The sequence below is a fragment of the Octodon degus genome, unplaced genomic scaffold, assembly GCF_000260255.1.
Source record: "Octodon degus isolate 3935 unplaced genomic scaffold, OctDeg1.0 scaffold00030, whole genome shotgun sequence".
In the NCBI taxonomy this organism is placed as follows: Eukaryota; Metazoa; Chordata; class Mammalia; order Rodentia; family Octodontidae; genus Octodon; species Octodon degus.
The window spans coordinates 14162918-14180322 of NW_004524606.1; the positions used below are offsets into that span (position 1 = coordinate 14162918).

At 33.3% G+C, this 17405-nt stretch overlaps 1 protein-coding gene across 2 annotated transcripts in view; it reads left to right on the plus strand.

Annotated features, from left to right (window-relative positions):
• The window catches only part of Chl1 (cell adhesion molecule L1 like), a 230541-nt gene that overhangs the window by 145970 nt on the left and 67166 nt on the right, over nucleotides 1-17405 (plus strand). For both annotated transcript variants that reach the window (XM_004629520.2, XM_004629522.2), the window contains exons 2-4: nucleotides 5145-5321; nucleotides 10898-11003; nucleotides 11968-12155. In XM_004629520.2, the coding sequence (XP_004629577.1) occupies nucleotides 5231-5321; nucleotides 10898-11003; nucleotides 11968-12155 (385 nt within the window). In that variant the 5' untranslated portion in view covers nucleotides 5145-5230. The remainder of the gene's footprint in view (nucleotides 1-5144; nucleotides 5322-10897; nucleotides 11004-11967; nucleotides 12156-17405) is intronic.

The following is a 17405-nucleotide window of genomic DNA, read 5'->3' on the forward strand; positions in this document are numbered from 1 at the left end:
TTATTCATTTTATTAGATTTTTGGCCTAATAATTCTTGCTTCTTTTGCAATCTAAGGTGAATTCTTAGAGTATTCATATTGGAATATATGTATATATTCCAAAGTAAGAATTTATTCTTAACTCATTTTTGCTCATCTTTACCTCTCTATATTTCATTAATGAAATTTAAAACTATCTCCATTGGAAACACTGAAACTTTGGTAAATTAAGAATCAAAGCATAAAAAGTAGATGAAAATGTATCATGAATATATACTAAAAACTGTCAAAGTTTAAATAATTACTTTGAATTAGTCTTAACACTTTCTTTAGTCGAGCTGTGACATTCCAACATCTTAAACAAATATGGAAAAAAATCTTATGAGCTTTGTGCACAAAACACAGGGAATGCACACTAATATTTAAACTCCACATTTTAAAAATCTGCTTCCACCAAAAGAGATTTAGATACCATGGCAACCTTAGAAATTCTTTGTCTGTTTGTTTGATTTTTTAAATAAATGCCAATGTTCTTTCCTATAATTCCCTCAGCACTGCCAGTGTCCCGCTAAAGAATCACTTTACTGTTGTTGGAATATTTTAGGTTGACTTCTGTTTTGCACAGAATGAGTGCAAAAATCATTCAGGAATGATTTTTATTCTGAACGTATTAACAAAAGAGCCCCAGGCATTAAATACATACCAATTGCAAAAACAGTAATATTTCTCTGTTTCAAGAGACTATTTCTCTTGAGTAATATTTCTCTGAGTAATATTTGTAATATTTGTAAATATTAATATTGCTCAGAGTAATATTTCTGTTTCAAGAAAGTAGCATGGAGAGCCCCCATGTGTACTGTGCAGCTTTCGCAATCACCAGCATTCCCTCAGCTCTTCTGTCTTATCTTCTCTGTCGCAGGCAGCTCTTCCTGTATGGCAACTACTCCCAGACCAATTGATTTAATGAAAAGAAAAACACAACCTTGTTGGTAGGACTTTTCTTTCTTTGGATGAGTCCGGCTGATCTCAATCTGCCTTGGATGGGTCTGAGTGCTGCTCTTCACCCCTGTTTCCGGTGGCCAGGTGCGGTAGGCGGTCTGGTCTAGAATGGCTGCGTTTCCCACTTAGTCGCTGCTGGGCATCGATCCGGGATGACAGGAGCAGCGTACAATGTGTCTATCACTTTCTGACGGGGCAGCTGGACTGGTTCTCGCAATAACTGAGTAGAGTTGCCAAAGGTAGAAGGAAGAGAGTACAGGGTTCCTTAAGACCGACAGGCAGAACTCGCTTGGTTGGTCAGGAGCTTCCCAGTTTCCAAAGGCCAGGAGATAGCCTCCCGGGAGGAGTTCTCAAGTCATCCCCAACGTGGGTGAATATAAGAATAGCAGATGGGAGGGAGCCTTGGCAACCACTCTTCTTTGCCACTAAATACTTCAGAAATTACATTTTTATTTTTTAAGTCGTCCTGACTTTGTTTCTATATTAAGTTGAATAGAAGGCATGCAAGTTAAATATAATTTTAGATAATATTAGTAGATTAATCCTATTACCACTAAGAATATAATGATGACCACTCTAAGAACTTTTCATACTTTTTATTTATTATCCAGTGCTAACTATATATGATTTCACTTAAGCCTCATAAATATGCTGTAGTGCAGCAACTATTTCATGCCCTGAAAGGAATGAATAAGAGAGGTCAGGTTAACTGCCCATGGCCATACATCAAGCCACCTCTTCCACTAACCCCATTTTCCACAATATAATTTGCTGTATGTTACTCTCTCTTATTAGCTTGGTATTTGCTTAAGATATTAGATAAAATTCACATGGCTAAGCTAACTCATGATTCCATTTCTATAGGCAAAAGGTGATTTTCATTAATGGAGTAAAGTGTTCCTATATTTGGCACCATAGAGCTCTTTCAAATAAATGAGTTTTGCCTACTCTACACATGGCCATGGGTTTGAACCCCAGTAACACCTACCCCCAAATCAGAAGAAACTGAGATTACCTTATAATAATCATAGTACATTACAGGATATGTTTAGATAAAACAAAGGACTTTATTTCTTTATTGTTGCATTGGAAGCAGTACTATGATTTATGCAAGGTTGCCCACATTTATGATAAGGTCACAAAGCGTGTTTTAATTAGTCCCCTTTCATCCTGTGCTGCTGAAGATAGAAACCAGGGCCTCCCCCCTGAGATATAACCCGAGTCCTTCTCTCTCTCTCTGTGTCTCTATCTCTGTCTCTATCTCTATCTCTATCTCTATCTCTATCTCTATCTCTATCTCTATCTCTATCTCTATCTTTATCTCTATCTGTCTCTGTCTCTCTTTCTCTTTCCTTCTCAGACAAGGTCTTGCTCTGCAATTCAAGCTGACCTTGAGCTCACTTTGTAGCCCAGGCTGGTCTTGAACTTCCAACAATCCTCTTTCCTCAGCCTCCTGATTGCTTTTTTCATTTTCTACAATTTGTCTTAAGACTGTATCTCAGTTTTAAGGTGTCCATGTGGGAGTTAGTGTGAGGCAGTCTTCCTGCCTCAGTTTACCAAACTGCTGGGACTCTAGGCAGGCATTCTGCTTTTAATTCTTATACTACTAATCAAATTAGAAAATCTGAGGCAGTCATGAAGGGTCACCTGCATCCTAACATCCCGAAATTTCTATTTTCATTCACTGAGATGGCAAGATGACTTTTATCCTTCTAAGGATGAATTAAAGGACTAGGAAGATTTAAACCAATTTATTCAGATTCATAAAAGCTACCTGCCTTGTTTTTTTTCTTTTAAGACTGAGCTGATATTGTTAATATAATCTAGCAGACATCAGAGTCATGTGTGAAGTTTCATATATTTTAGTATACTTTTCCTCTTGTCTTAAATGTCAGCTCCATCCTGAGATATAATAATTGCTTTTTTCTCTGAGGGTTAGTGTGAGGCATTTACACTCATTCTTTCAAAGAAGATGAATAAGGATATAATTGTATTGCTGTCTTTCTGCTGCAAAACAGAATTACTCAACAATATGCCCTTTATGCGTTTGACAATGAAATGCAGGATGACTTTCCTTTTCAGTTTCAAGACTACTTGGGGGCTTTCTTCACCACCTAATGGAATCTTCATTGCAGGAGGTCACATTTTAACTTTCAATAATCACAGCCTTACAGTATGTAAACATACTTAAGTCTCATGTTAATTGAAGCTAATATCTTCCAAACATGAGGTCAGATGTAGAATTTACCATTAGCTGTACTCAAAACCAATGAGATCATCAGTATTTGTTAGAGCCATGAATATATTTTATATTTATTTTATAGTAGGAGTTCACTGCAGCATCTTTTTATGGGATAGGATTTCCTGAGTAAAGGCCATGTACCTTTTCATGGGTTAGTACCATTATAATTCCAAAGCCAGATCACCACTACTGAAGAATTAGCTCCTATGAACTATTATTCTATAGCAATTAGAGATCATTGAACTTATTAGCCTAAAACAGGGGAGTAATTGAAATTGAGCCTGTTTTCACTTATTGGCTGTCTTTACTTGAGGTGGGATGATGTATGAGACAATAATCTGGAATATGATCTCCTAATGGCATCATGGTTTTAAAAGACTTGCTTCTAACAAATAGAGGGCAACTCATTAGACACATATATGAGATACTATTAGAGCAATCAGCATTGAATATTAATGAGACAGAATATTAAATGCTTAATGACAGGTAAAAAGTGATATGTAACTGTGAACAATGAATTTAGATGACTACTGCAGAACTATTTCAGAAGACAAAAGAAACAATACTCAAAGACCAAGCTATTAATAATCTTTAGACTTTTCATCTGCAAAATAGGTATATGCATCCCTAGCTCCCAAATGGACAATGAGAAGAGCTCAGTTTCTGAAGTTCAATCCGTGTCTCCTTTCTATAATTAAAGCAATGATTTTTGCATGTCATTTACTTTTTTAACACAATCCATTTTATCAGGAAAATGGATGCCAGGTTTGTGATATATTTGGAAATACTTAAAATTGCTCATGCATTTTCATTTTAGTAAGTATAATGAACCAACAAAGTATAATTTTTCCAACTCCAATTTTATACATGGGGAACTGGGAGATAGCTCGGTAGAATAAGCGCTTGCCTGGCAAGCACATGGACCTGAGTTTAATCCCCGGTTCCACAAAAAATAAATAAATAAATAAATAAATAAATAAATAAAATAAAAAACAAAAAAAAAGACACCTATTATAGTAATGCATAGCTTTGATGAGGGGGGATTTAATACAAGAGAAAATTTTCCTTCATGATCAAAGTAACATTTCTCAAATTAAATATTTAAATAGGACTGCAGTCACTAAAGATCCCAAAAATTATAACAGTAAAAATAGCATTAGTTAGTACTTTAAATTTGACCTATAAGTACCTACATAACAAAGAAAAAGGCCTACAGTTGCTAGAGTTGACATCTGAGATAAAATCAAAAGTCAAAATAAATGGAGTTAAATATGAATTTAGTAGCTTCTGTCATTTCTGTATTATTGTTTTTTCATTTGTGGCAAAATAAGTGCATTAACTGATTCTAGGGTGAAGAAAGAAAATGATATAATTGAAAAACTATTACATTTTACAGCAAATATTTTAGTTTCATTTCTGAGAATATATTATAAATAATGTTTAGATACATGTTAACTATTGTGTTTTAAAAAAATAGTAAGGGAAATTGATGAAAAATTCAAATTTTAATATTTATTCTATTTCTGTACACCTTATAGCCTAGGCTGGCCTTGAATTTATGGCAATCCTTATGCCACACCCTCCTGAGAGCTGGGATTATAGTTGTGTGCCTACCACACCAGGCTGAATTCTTCTGACAGTCATTGACATTATAGTGCACTTCAGTGCCTTGAAAATAAAGCTCTGACAAATTTCATATGTAATAAAAGTGTAATTAATTAAAATGGCTTATGGTTTACAGTATACTATTAGTATCTTGCATTTTAAATAAAAGTACAAAAACTTTATTACATATTTGTGGAATTATTAAAGGCCAAGTTCATTAAAATAGTAAGAAAAAAGAAAAGTATGTTTAATTTCTGTTATGGTGACATCTGAGATTATATCTGCTAATATATTATTCTGCTTGCTTTTTTGCTTGCAGGTTGTTCACGTTTTATTCAGCTTTAAATGAACAGTAGGAGGCGCCAGTAAGATTGTCAGTCTGCCGTGCTTACTTCCTGGAGAGCAATGGCGAAACTTGTAACTGGAAAAAGATTAATCCTATCACTGATCTTCCTTTTGTTAAAGTTATCACTAGCAGTTAAAATACCACTCTCAGGTAAAGTGACTGCTTTCAATACCTACCATGAAATTTTTGTTTTTGTTTTCTAAATGGAATAATTATAGATTGAAAATACAGCTTTTAAAATCATATTTCATGTACATTTCCATCAGTGTGTCACACAAGTCGTAGTTCCTCTATTTGTCCTTTAATAACTGATATTTGTCTGTAATAATTATTTTACAACTCACATATTTTGCTTCTTATGTAAACTTAATCAATGACAAGAAATGTAACCCATATAACAGGTGACATTTTTGCAATATATCTAAAATAGTCTGAAATATTACAAATAGATCTTGATGTTATATACTGGGGTTACTTTATTTGGAGGAGAATTATGACTTAGAAGATACTGGCTTTCAACAAATGATAGGAAGGAATTGAAAAAACTTTGTATTATTTTTCATAATTATTATGCATTTTAAAAATGAAAACACAATTACAAAAAATAAATAATCTTTTACAACTGAAAGTCTTAGTGTTTCCATTTCTTAAAGATTTACCCTTCCATGTAAAACTAACTCTAAACAGAATGTATACTATTGTGTAAGCTCCTCTTTGGATATATATATATATATATATATATATATATATATTATTGTGATAAGTTGCTTCTGAATAATATATATATATTTGGATATATATAATTAAATACGTATAATATATATATATATATATATATATATATATATCCAAATAGGAGCTTGGATAGGCTATAAAGTGTACAGAAATGAAATAGATATAGATTTTCCAAGATATATATATATATATATGAAAATATCATTGTATAATGCAGTAATATGATTCCTTTTGCCACTTCTATACATAATTTGAAGAGTTCTAATAATTTTTTTTTATTTATTAGAATCAGCCTTATAAATGATCATTGAAAATTATTTAAAGTCTAGACATTTTAGGCCACTGAAAAATTTTTTTTCAAAGTTTTATTGATAAACAGATAGCAATGAGACAGTTTCAAATCAAATCGGAAGTAGGCCACAGAAAATTTAATAAATGCTAGTTTACTAAATGTCTCCGTACTGAGCTGAAATTCTGAAGTAATCAGACAGACTGAATGTAAGTAGAAAAAGTAATAATAGCTCTGGGACTATGTAATATCATGTTTTAAAACCATTTGTGAGGGTCATTTTAATAATTAGGACTTTTCCACCACACATTTACTTCTAGTTCTGCACCTACACCACAACCCAAGTAAGAATCCCTGATTCTGGCTCTCAAGAGAGAATGAAGGGGCTGGTGAGATGGCTCGGTGGTCTAAGGCACCTACTTGGAACAAGTTTAGCAAAGCACAGGTATCGCGGTTCAATACCCCAGCACCATATGCCGGCAAGCCCCGCCCCCTGGTGGGCTGAGCTGCCCCCCCCACACACACACACAAATAAATAAATTAAAAAAAAATCAAAAACAAAAAAAATTATAAAAAAAAGAGAGAATGAAGCCTTGTGTTCCCATTTTTTAAACATTTCTACTTCCTTTTCTAAGATACAGAGATTTAAAATTGTTGACATATTTACTGGAAATCATTCAGTCTACGAACAATATATAAGATTGTATGATTCACCAACCTAATCCTGAATATTCTAGGAATCTGTGAAATGTCCTTTTTAGTGAATTTTTTCATGTGACTATGAAATTCCAAGGTAAAAGCAGCAAAGATCCAGCTGGGCTTTTGAATCCAGCTTCCTAATCTTATTCTCTAAGAAATACATGTATTCCCTCATCATTTCCCACAAGCTCCTCAGTGATGACGGATGTGAAATTCTGTATTAATCCATGGTGCACATTTTTATTCTGGTTGTCTTAGTGACTTATGCATTTTCATGCTGCAGTGTCCTTAGACAACAGTTGTTATAAAATATTAATGACATATTTTCAGAACAAGAGACTATTATCCATTTATTTCAGTTCTCTGGAGCACTCACTAGTAAATACAGCCAAGGCAGGTTCCCAATGTGAATCTCAATGAATCTGGTATCTCTGTAATTGGCCTAATTATAGAGGAAAGAATTTATAACATAGAATATATATGTATGTATATATATTCATATAAACACCCAAAAGTTATTAGCTTCATTCCCTGAATAATTATTGCTACTAAGGCTTTACAATCTCAGAAAATTTAAGAAACAATAATATTGTAATAAACAAGTTGCTTTTGAATTATTAGCTGGTATCTTAGAGACTGTGGCCACTGTGTGTCATCGTTAACCATTTATAGCTCAAATACAATCTAAATAATTTGCAATCTATTTACAAGTTCAAGCCTCCAATATACTTAGAAATGGTGTTAATCACAGACAAGCTAACTATCAATCAAGATAGGGCTTTTCTTTCATTTTACTAAAATTTTATGAATATCTAATGGCTAATGACTGCATTTGCATTAATGTGTGTAAGCTAATAATGTTCACCTATCATATTTAATAGATGAAGGTAAAGAAAATGGAATTCTGGAATTGAAAAGGGCATTTAATTGTTATCTATATTTGTTATCAGTGCTGAAAGTGTGGTTGTCCTTGATATCCTAGAGATACTGTACATCCCAATGCTCTATGAGATTAATCTCTTTTGAAAAATAGCACTATGATGAAGTGGTCCTTTATTTTCACTGTCACTGTCACTTACAAAAGTATATAAAAGCAATAGTGGGAAATCTGCTGGTCAGGTCTTGGCTTTGGCACAAAATTGCACCACTATGCAAAGTGTTCTTCACGGCCGTTTGTGATCAATAAAAACATCCAGAAGACAGAACAAACCTGAACAGTTTCATTAAGGTTTTAATTGTGAAGATATTAAATAATGTAACCTTCATGAGCTCTCCACTTTTGAGTACATTTCTTCTAACACTGGAATGAACTGAAAGACAAACATAAATAATTCAGTTATACCACAGTATGATGATTCTCTTTGTCCATTTATTGTGTCATTGCTTGAGACTCAATACTACCGTTAGTTGGAAGTATAAATGACAGACAAATTATGGTTGCTTAAATGTGTGTCAGGCAGATACCTTTCCAAAAATGAATCAGTCGATCCTGTCACTTTCAGATAAACTGGAAGAGTATGCTGTCAGTGATAAAATGTGAGTTTTCCAGAAAAAAATCAAAATTGTGAAAATTTTGTATCCCTTGCTGTGAGTGTAAGAGCTTTGCAGCACATGAGTTCTCTGATTAGATCAGGGGTAATTTTAACAAAATTATATTTCATGTATTCTGCAATGAAATGTGTCAATACATGAAGATCTTCAGAACTCACTGAGCATGTGCATCTTTCCTAGATGACCACTGTGGGATGTTACACAAGATGAATAGATTAAAAATAAATGAAATTACTTAATGTAAAAGAATATCAAAAGTGTGTTGGTAGATTTCAGGTTCCACATTACAATGAACATTTAACAAACTGGCATTTACTAAATTCTGGTGCACTGTCCAGAAAAAATACCCACAATCACCATGAACACCCCACATTTTTTCACTACATGTAGGCTTATGGCAGATTTATTCCTATCTTCACACAAATTAAACAACTGAAACAAGAGGGAAATAGGCACAGGTATGAGCACTCAGTCCTCTTAAGAAATTGGATCTGCAACAACATAATTACTCTTCTCAACATATTTGTATATTTATAAATGTTATTTATTATAACATAGCACATTTTCAATGAATTTATGAATCAATAGCCTAAAGATTTTAAAAATATTTTGAATATAGTAAATATTGTCACCTATAATCTACACTAACAAAAGCACTTCAGACTGTCTTATGATGAGAAATTGATTCAGTCTTAATCAAAATGCTTGAGAAAAACTACATGTCCAGAATCCTAAATTTCATAAATGTGAAAACAGAGAGACTGTGTTCGGCCATTCCCAACCTCATGGTTTTCATAGTCCCATTTATATCTTGGCTATTCAATATTACTTAAGTCAGGCTCTATGCATGTTTTTCAACTGCTTTTCTGATTATGTATTTGCCAAAGTCAGTTCCTGCTGCTAAAGAATTTATATTTCTTTATAAATTCAATGCTATGATCTTATTAGAGAATCCAAAAGCTGTACTAAAGAATGTCTCAATTTTTTAAAAAAATTGTTGCATGCTTATCTATAGTAGATCTTCCCATGTATTGTCCATGTCATATTTCAAGGCTCAAATCTGTAAGGTATCTTTAACCTTAGCACTATTTATTTATTTATATTTTAATGCATTTATTACGTAGTCATGAGGATCAGAAATGTGGCTGAGTTGGGCTTCTAGGTGAGAGGCAACGTTAATGCCTTCTTCAAAAAACAAAAATGATTTGCCTTGGGAGCTAATTAACTTTTCAAACATTATCAGTTCCATACAAGGTGAAGGGATATTTGCATATGAAGATACTATTAAGGAAACGCCTTTATAGGATAGATGTATTTTTTTGTTAGTGATGATTTATAGGTTAAATATAAATATTATAGGGAAAATGACACAAATTTCTAATACCTTAAGTGGGGAAATGAAAATGTATAAATGGGAAATGACTAAAACACTAACATTTCTCATTAAAAGTTTTGTTAATACTTATTGTTAAAAGTACGTTAGCGGGGCAGGGAGATGACTTAGTAGAATAAGCACTTGCCTGGCAAGTGCACAGGCCAGAGTTCAATCCCTGGTTCTGAAAAAAAAAAAGTACTTTAGCAAAATAATTAAAATATTAACAAAATTAATGGAAATTAAAATGAAGAGAATGAGAATGGTAGATTTTCTTTTGTAATACATATCAAGAATTGATGCTATTTTTTACCATGCCAGGAACTTAGCATAAGTCCTCACTCAAAAGAAGAATCTATATGCCCAAAAGTATTGGTTGAAATATACTTCTTGCAAATAAAAAATGGAAAAGAATCTAATTGCCCATAATAGAATTATCAAATAAACTGTATCATATCAATGTGGAGAATGATGCAAAAGCAATAAATTAATTGTAATGGCTCTATAGAAGCATGAGCACCTATCACTTTCAAAATTAGTGAACTAAGGAAAATGCATATTCATATCAGCATAGAGTAAATGTCAATAATTTTGGGGGGCTTTTTGGAGATGAGGACCCCCTTTACAGTGTATTGCCATGTACTACTATGCCTGGCTGAATGTCAGTGATTTTCTTTTTAACCTTTTTTTTTTTTTTTTTTTTTTTTCCTGGGATTGAACTCAGGCCCTTGCACTTGCCAAGGAAGTGCTTATTGCACTGAGCCATCTCCCCGGCAATGCCAGTGATTCTTAACAGATATTTTTAAAATATGATAAGACTTTCTTTCTACTTATGAATTGCTACATGATTGGGGGACTAAATAAAATTAATACATTGACATGAAGTGGTATCAAGGAAATATATTTCTTAGTAAAATAAATATTGCAAGGAGGACATCAGATTTGTTCTGTTATTTTTAGTCTTATATGAACTTCTAATTAACAATACAGAAAGTGCCTTTAAAGTATGTTATATATTAAGAAAACCTTTGTTCAGTTTTTGAAGATCTTGTTTTTCAAGTGTATCTTTTTAACATTTAGTTCCACAGGCTCCAACAATCACAAAACAGCCAAAAGAGCAAGTCGCCTTTCCCTTTGATGAGTATTTTCAAATTGAATGTGAAGCTAAAGGAAATCCAGAGCCAGTGTGAGTACTGCCTCTGACTGAACAATTCGTTCAATGCACACTGTACTCCTTGCTACCATTTTTCAATCTAACCATTACAAACTTATTGGACTATAAAACTTCATATGATTGAACTTTAAGGTGTCTAAGTAAGTTTGTGTCTATAAAAATAAAGTTTGGTGATTTTACACATGTTACATAAGACTTATTACATCATTGTCCAAGAAGAGAGAAACTGGTAGTACAGTGGAAAGGTAACTGTGTTTATATTTTGCTGGCATAAATTTCTGCAACACTTACTAAAACTGTAAAAATTTCTTTCACTATCAGATGAGTGATCTTATTTCTAAGGAATTGGCCTGAAGGACAATTTAGACAATTATTAATAAAAGTGTGCTATTTTTATCACAATTAAAAAGATGTTGCAGTGATGAAGTATATTATCTTATATTTTGTGTTATAAGGAAATATTTTCATAAAAATTGTGCTTAGTACCCATCTAAATTTGACAGGATTCAACTAGCAAAGTTGTTAAGTTAGCATGGTTTTAAATAAATGACAAATAAACATAAAGATACTACTAAGAAATAAAAGCAAGTAATAAAATTTGATTGTTTCTTAAATTTAAATAAGCCCTTTACACACATACACCCAAAAGCATATTGTACTTTGACATCTACTGTAGTCTCTTTTTCATAGTTTCTAAAATATTAATAATAATCCACATTGGACTTTTAATTGGAAACATTTTAAAATAATTAATTTAAAGGAACAGAATAAAACCTACTTTCAACTTCATCCTCTTAGCTGTCAATGCATTTTCATGGCTTATAAGATTTCTCAGATTCTTCTAAGTTGATTATTTTTGTATCTTACTATCTTCTACTATATACCATTTAATGTTTTGATTTTTGTTTATCAGTATAAATACACTTTACAATTGAGAAACTATATGATCTTTTATTAAATTTATTTTTTCTTATAGATTTTCTTGGACTAAGGATGGCAAGCCCTTTGATATTTCTGATGCTCCAGTAATTCCATCTAATCATTCAGGGACATTCAAGATTCCAAATGAGGGACACATATCTCATTTTCAAGGGAAATACCGCTGTTTTGCTTCTAATAAGTTAGGAGTTGCTGTGTCAGAAGAAGTAGAATTCATAGTTCCAAGTAAGTGTTGCAGTGGAGTTTTGATTTTATGACTATTTTAAATGAAGCTTTAAATAGATATTTCATGGGTTTGGATAAAATGTCATTATTAATTTAATCATTTCACATCTATATATTTTTCTGTTTCAGTAACCTTATGTCTAACATAGGGAAAATACAATCTTCCTTGCCTTAAATGATGAGAATTAAGTTAAATGCATTATTAGTTAAACTCAGCTAAATTCATCACAGTATTAGAAAAGCTGAGGCACTTAGGTCAACACAAAATGATTTCTTGCTGACTGAAGTAGTGGTGGGTCTGGCAGTTCTTCTGGGAAGAACTGCTTGGAACTTCTTCCAACTTGCTTGGTGATTCTGGGTGGTGGAGGCACTGTCAACCTTGGGTTGTATCATATGACACGTGTGACCTATGCAAGACTCTGTGTTGTAGAGCACAAGTGATTGTACACAGGCTCCTAAATGCCACCAATGGCAAATTACCAGGCAACTTGTATTCGTTTTGTCAGATATAGCGAAACAAATTGTATTGTGTCACTTAATTTACATTAAGTGTGCCCACCAGGAGAGCAGAATGAGCTGCCAGGAATTTGTACTAGAACTAAAAATCATGGAAAACACTTTGCAATAAACTATGCCATTAACTAATAACTGCCATCAATTTTAAATTACTAAATATTAGTATATTTTGCATATTTATGAGATAATACCAGCTATCATCTTAAGTTTCTTAACTTAGGATTCTAACCAAAAGATTCATAGAGTAAATTTGCATGAGTAAAATAGTCAGCTTCTATTCAAAGATTTTTCTTCTTAAAGTCATAGTAAATGGAAGAAGGTCCTAGAGGAGGGAGCATATACATAATCTGTGGTTGGGACGGGGCAGAACAGATACAAACTTTAGGAAAATAAAGCAGAAAAATATTTTTATTCGAATAAGTTAATGAGACTGTACTAAAGTTTAAAAAATGTATGCAAACATAGATAAGACACTGTGTCATTTATACTTCTATAACTAAAATATGCATCTTAAAATTCATAATTACACCACAAATATAGAAAAGGTGAATGATTATCAAACTATGTGGTACATGGGAATAGAAACAAAAGCAAGAAGAAGAAAACCAAGAAACAAAAATGAGACAAACAGAAAGATAAAAAGCCAAAAATAAATATACGCATATGTCAAATTAAAGATAAAAGTCAGTAAAATAAATATTACAAATATGAAAAAATGTTATAAACTATAACACAACACATCTAAGTCATGAGGATAGAGAAATATTGAAACTAATATAAGGTGAAAATATCCTAGGTAAGTGCTTTCCAAAAGAAGATATAATAATAATAGTGAAAATACACATATCACTGTGAAAGCCTAAGAGAATGTTTTCTCTCCATGTGACTCTCCTTAGGAACACTCTACATCATCAATCACTTTCCTCTTTGGTCCCATAATCTCCTTGATCAGAAAATTTGGGACACTACTGAGTTACATGACATCACAGTACAAGTTCTCATATGTCCTGAGTCTTAATTGACCTTCAATGGGTAGGGCCAAAATGTTGGCTTTCCTTGCGGCCCTCTTTTTTCTCTAATTTTGGTTTGCAGCCTTAGGTTGTTAACCCTCCAGAAGAGAAGTTTATTGTTATTACCATACCACCTAGGTTGTTAAGCTTAACCTTACTATCTGTCTGAATATCAAACATCTTAGGCATAACATGGAACAGGTATTTTTCATCAAGTATTGATATGTTAAACTTTAAGTCTCTGCAGAATATGATGAAAAAACATTGGCCAAGCAATGGCCGTGACTCATTTACATGGCTGACACTGACAAAGGTTCTACAATCTGAGGTACAGGATCTGAGGATAAATCCTGAGGGGATTTCATTGACCTTATCAGACCCAAAAGCTACAACTCTTGTTGCATAGGTCTTGCTTTACCTTGGTCTTAACCCTCCAGCAGAAAAGTATAAAAATGAAATATACGAAGTAAAGCCATGCTGTTATGTTGAGTTGTAGGGGACTCAGGTCAACAATTTCTGACATTGCCAGTCAAGCGGAAGACCCAATACTGTTATGGACTACTGGACTCTTTTAGAATATTTTGCTGAGTTACACACCTATAATATTCAAATAATGGAACTAAACAAAAAAGGGGATATAGATGAATGTCCATTTTGTATCTGTGTATTCAAAATGGTTAGAATTGATATATAGTTACATTGTCTTAATCAGTAGAGGGATTTGTTCTAATAGTGTTTGTAAATAGGATATCATGTCCACATCTTGTACAGCAATTAACAACTAGGAAGAACGTATGCTATGTGTTAATTATTGAAACTGTCCTACCAATTTGGTTTGAAACTGTATCATTGCTATTTGTTTCTCAATAAGATTATGGAAAAAAATAAAATAGCAGAGGCAACATTATAAAAAAAACACATATCATAAGACATCTTCCTTTAGATTAATTTTATAGGCATTTATAATCCATTAGTGTGGGAAGCTAAAATATGAAAAGAAACAGACAGCTCCATCATGATAATGAGAAAGATTAACATATGTCTTTCATTGTTGGCAACTCAAGCTTAAGAAAACATCTATAAATGCTTAAGATTTAAATAACTCATTAGCTGCAGCTAAGGAACATGTATAGAACACGGTACCTGTAAGTATAGTAAGTATAGGCTTGTGAGATGAAAAATGATTTGATGACGTTTTGAGCTGTGAAGACAATATGATCAAAATGAAATTATTCAGAAATTATTAATAAATGTAACTAAACTACCTTATAGCTGTGAAGGCTAACCAATGTGTTTTTAATTAATTTTGAAGTGATGACACTGAAAGTTCTGTGCAGCAAGACATGTGTGATGAAGCAATAGCATTATTTATAGAAATACTTATCATATTAAAATTTACAGGAGAAAAAATGAAAGGGCGAAAAATAATCATGTGACCTTAATAGGCAGCATAACTTTAGGAGAATATAAATGAGATAAACTTATAGAACAAAATGAAGGAACAAATGGTATAAAAACAAAATAAAGTGACTTGAAATGCCTAATAAAAACATGAAGATATGTTCAGCATCATCAATAATCCGAGTTGCACAATGGCAACTTAACAAATGAATTTGCTACTTATTATTGGAAAATATCACACAAATTTGGGGAGAAGCAATTTTATTTTTATTTATTTTATGTATTTAGCAAGGATCTATAAGATCTCACTACACGGATTGGACTCATAGTGATTCTCCTGTTTTTAACCTCCCAATTGCTGAGATTACAGGCTTGTGCCACCGCACCCAGTCTCAATTGCCATCTCAGCACACCTTGGGGTCAGGGACAGCACTGCACACAGGGGATCAAACCCGGGTCCCTGCATCTACCTAAGCAGGGGATTTAATCCGCTAGCTGTCTGGCCAGCCCTAGAGAGAAGCAATTTTAGATGAGACTATGCCCTTCACCACTGCTGAGTGTATAGTTCACTGCTTTATTTTTCCTCACTTCTTCAAATATGTACCTCCTGTGGCCCATCAACCCCTTTCTCTTGCCTGGATGCATGTGCCCTCGGTCCATAGGCACCAGGAATATGTGCTAGCATTGCTAGTATTTTAAAAAATATACTGAGCAAAACTCAAAAGTCCAGTCAGAGTAGAATGGATAAGATAAGGTTTATTTATTTGAAAAATACTACCCAGCAGAGGAAGAACTCCAGATATATGTTGAACTATAAAAGCAAACTTCGAGAAATACATAAATGTTATTTATTGTAGGTAAATTAATATAAGTGAAGCAGTAAATATTGACTAAGGGTATAATTTTATGTGGTAATATATGAGTGAAAAACAAGGGAAGAATAAACACATATTCCGGGTGGTAATTATCTCTAATGAAGTGGGAGGAGTCCGATCAGCAGGAGACAGAAATGCATGATGCTGTTCTTTGTGCAAAAGGTGTGGTGCATAAATAGTTTTCTTTGTGTGCATTCTTCAAAATGAGCATTTCATATTCTCAAATGAGAAAGTGTACAGCGCAGTGATTCTGCTGCTGTAAGTGCACTGGGTATCGAGCTGCCCTAGTGCTAGTGACAGGCAGGGCAGTGATGCGAGCACTCGGAAACTGACTTTAGGATTTTAAATTTGAAGTGATGTTCAGTAGGAAATGTCCATCAACTCTAGATCAGAAAGTATCACTCCGAGAACTGTAGCTAAGAACCACGAGACCATATGTGGTTGGAGCATCAGCCCTCTGTGTCTGTGGGTTTCTGGACTCCCAGGCAGCCTCTTAGAAAAAAAAATGAAAATGGAAACTGCAACTGTACCGAGCGTGCACAGACCTTCTCTTGGGTCCTTACTCCCTAGCCCATGCTGCACAGCACTGCACAGACAGGATTTTGTGTTTGCATTTTGTTATGTGTTCTATAAGCAATTTAGAGATGACTTAAAATATGTGGGAGGAGGTGTGTTTGCTACATGTGAATTCTGACTGTCTTTTTATATTAAGCACTTGAACATCACAAGTGTAGCTATCCATGGTGGAGGAGCTAAAACCGATCCCACATGTGTGTGTGTGTGCGTGTGTGTGTGTGTATGTGTGTGTACTTTTAACATAAATCTGTATTTAACTAAAATAAGATTATAAGATAAAGACAAAGAGAGAGACAGAGATTAACTATCTGTTGTAGAAGACATGGCATTAGGGTGATCCCTAACCTGAAGTCTAGTGGTTGCTATGGAAACACAAAGGAAAAGGCAAGTAGCTAGATCTATTTCAGAAAAAGAAATGGCACAAGTTAATATAAGATTCTAAAAAGCTTCAGAATATTTTCTTTTGTTACAAAGCAGACTGAGTGTACACATAAACACTATAAGGATAATTTTGACCACAATAAGATACTATTGAAGCTAGTAGATGAGATTTAAATATAAAGTGTGCAGTAGGTAACTGCTTTGTTTTTCTGCTACTGTAGAAAAAAGAAAAATAAATGATGTTTCTTGTGCATCATTTACAGTATTTCTAAAATTACGTCTTTATCAGACAGCTTTCAGTAATCAGCTAGATCTATGCACTGAATAGGGTGATCACACCAATCCTTAGGAGTACGTACATGGGAGACCATTTAGTCTTCGGATATCATTTAACAATTGATTTTTTCTCCTAAGCTATAGAGAATTGATTTTTCTTTTGTACTGATATAAACTTAGTGATTTGAGATTTAATTTCAACTCTCAGGTCTTGT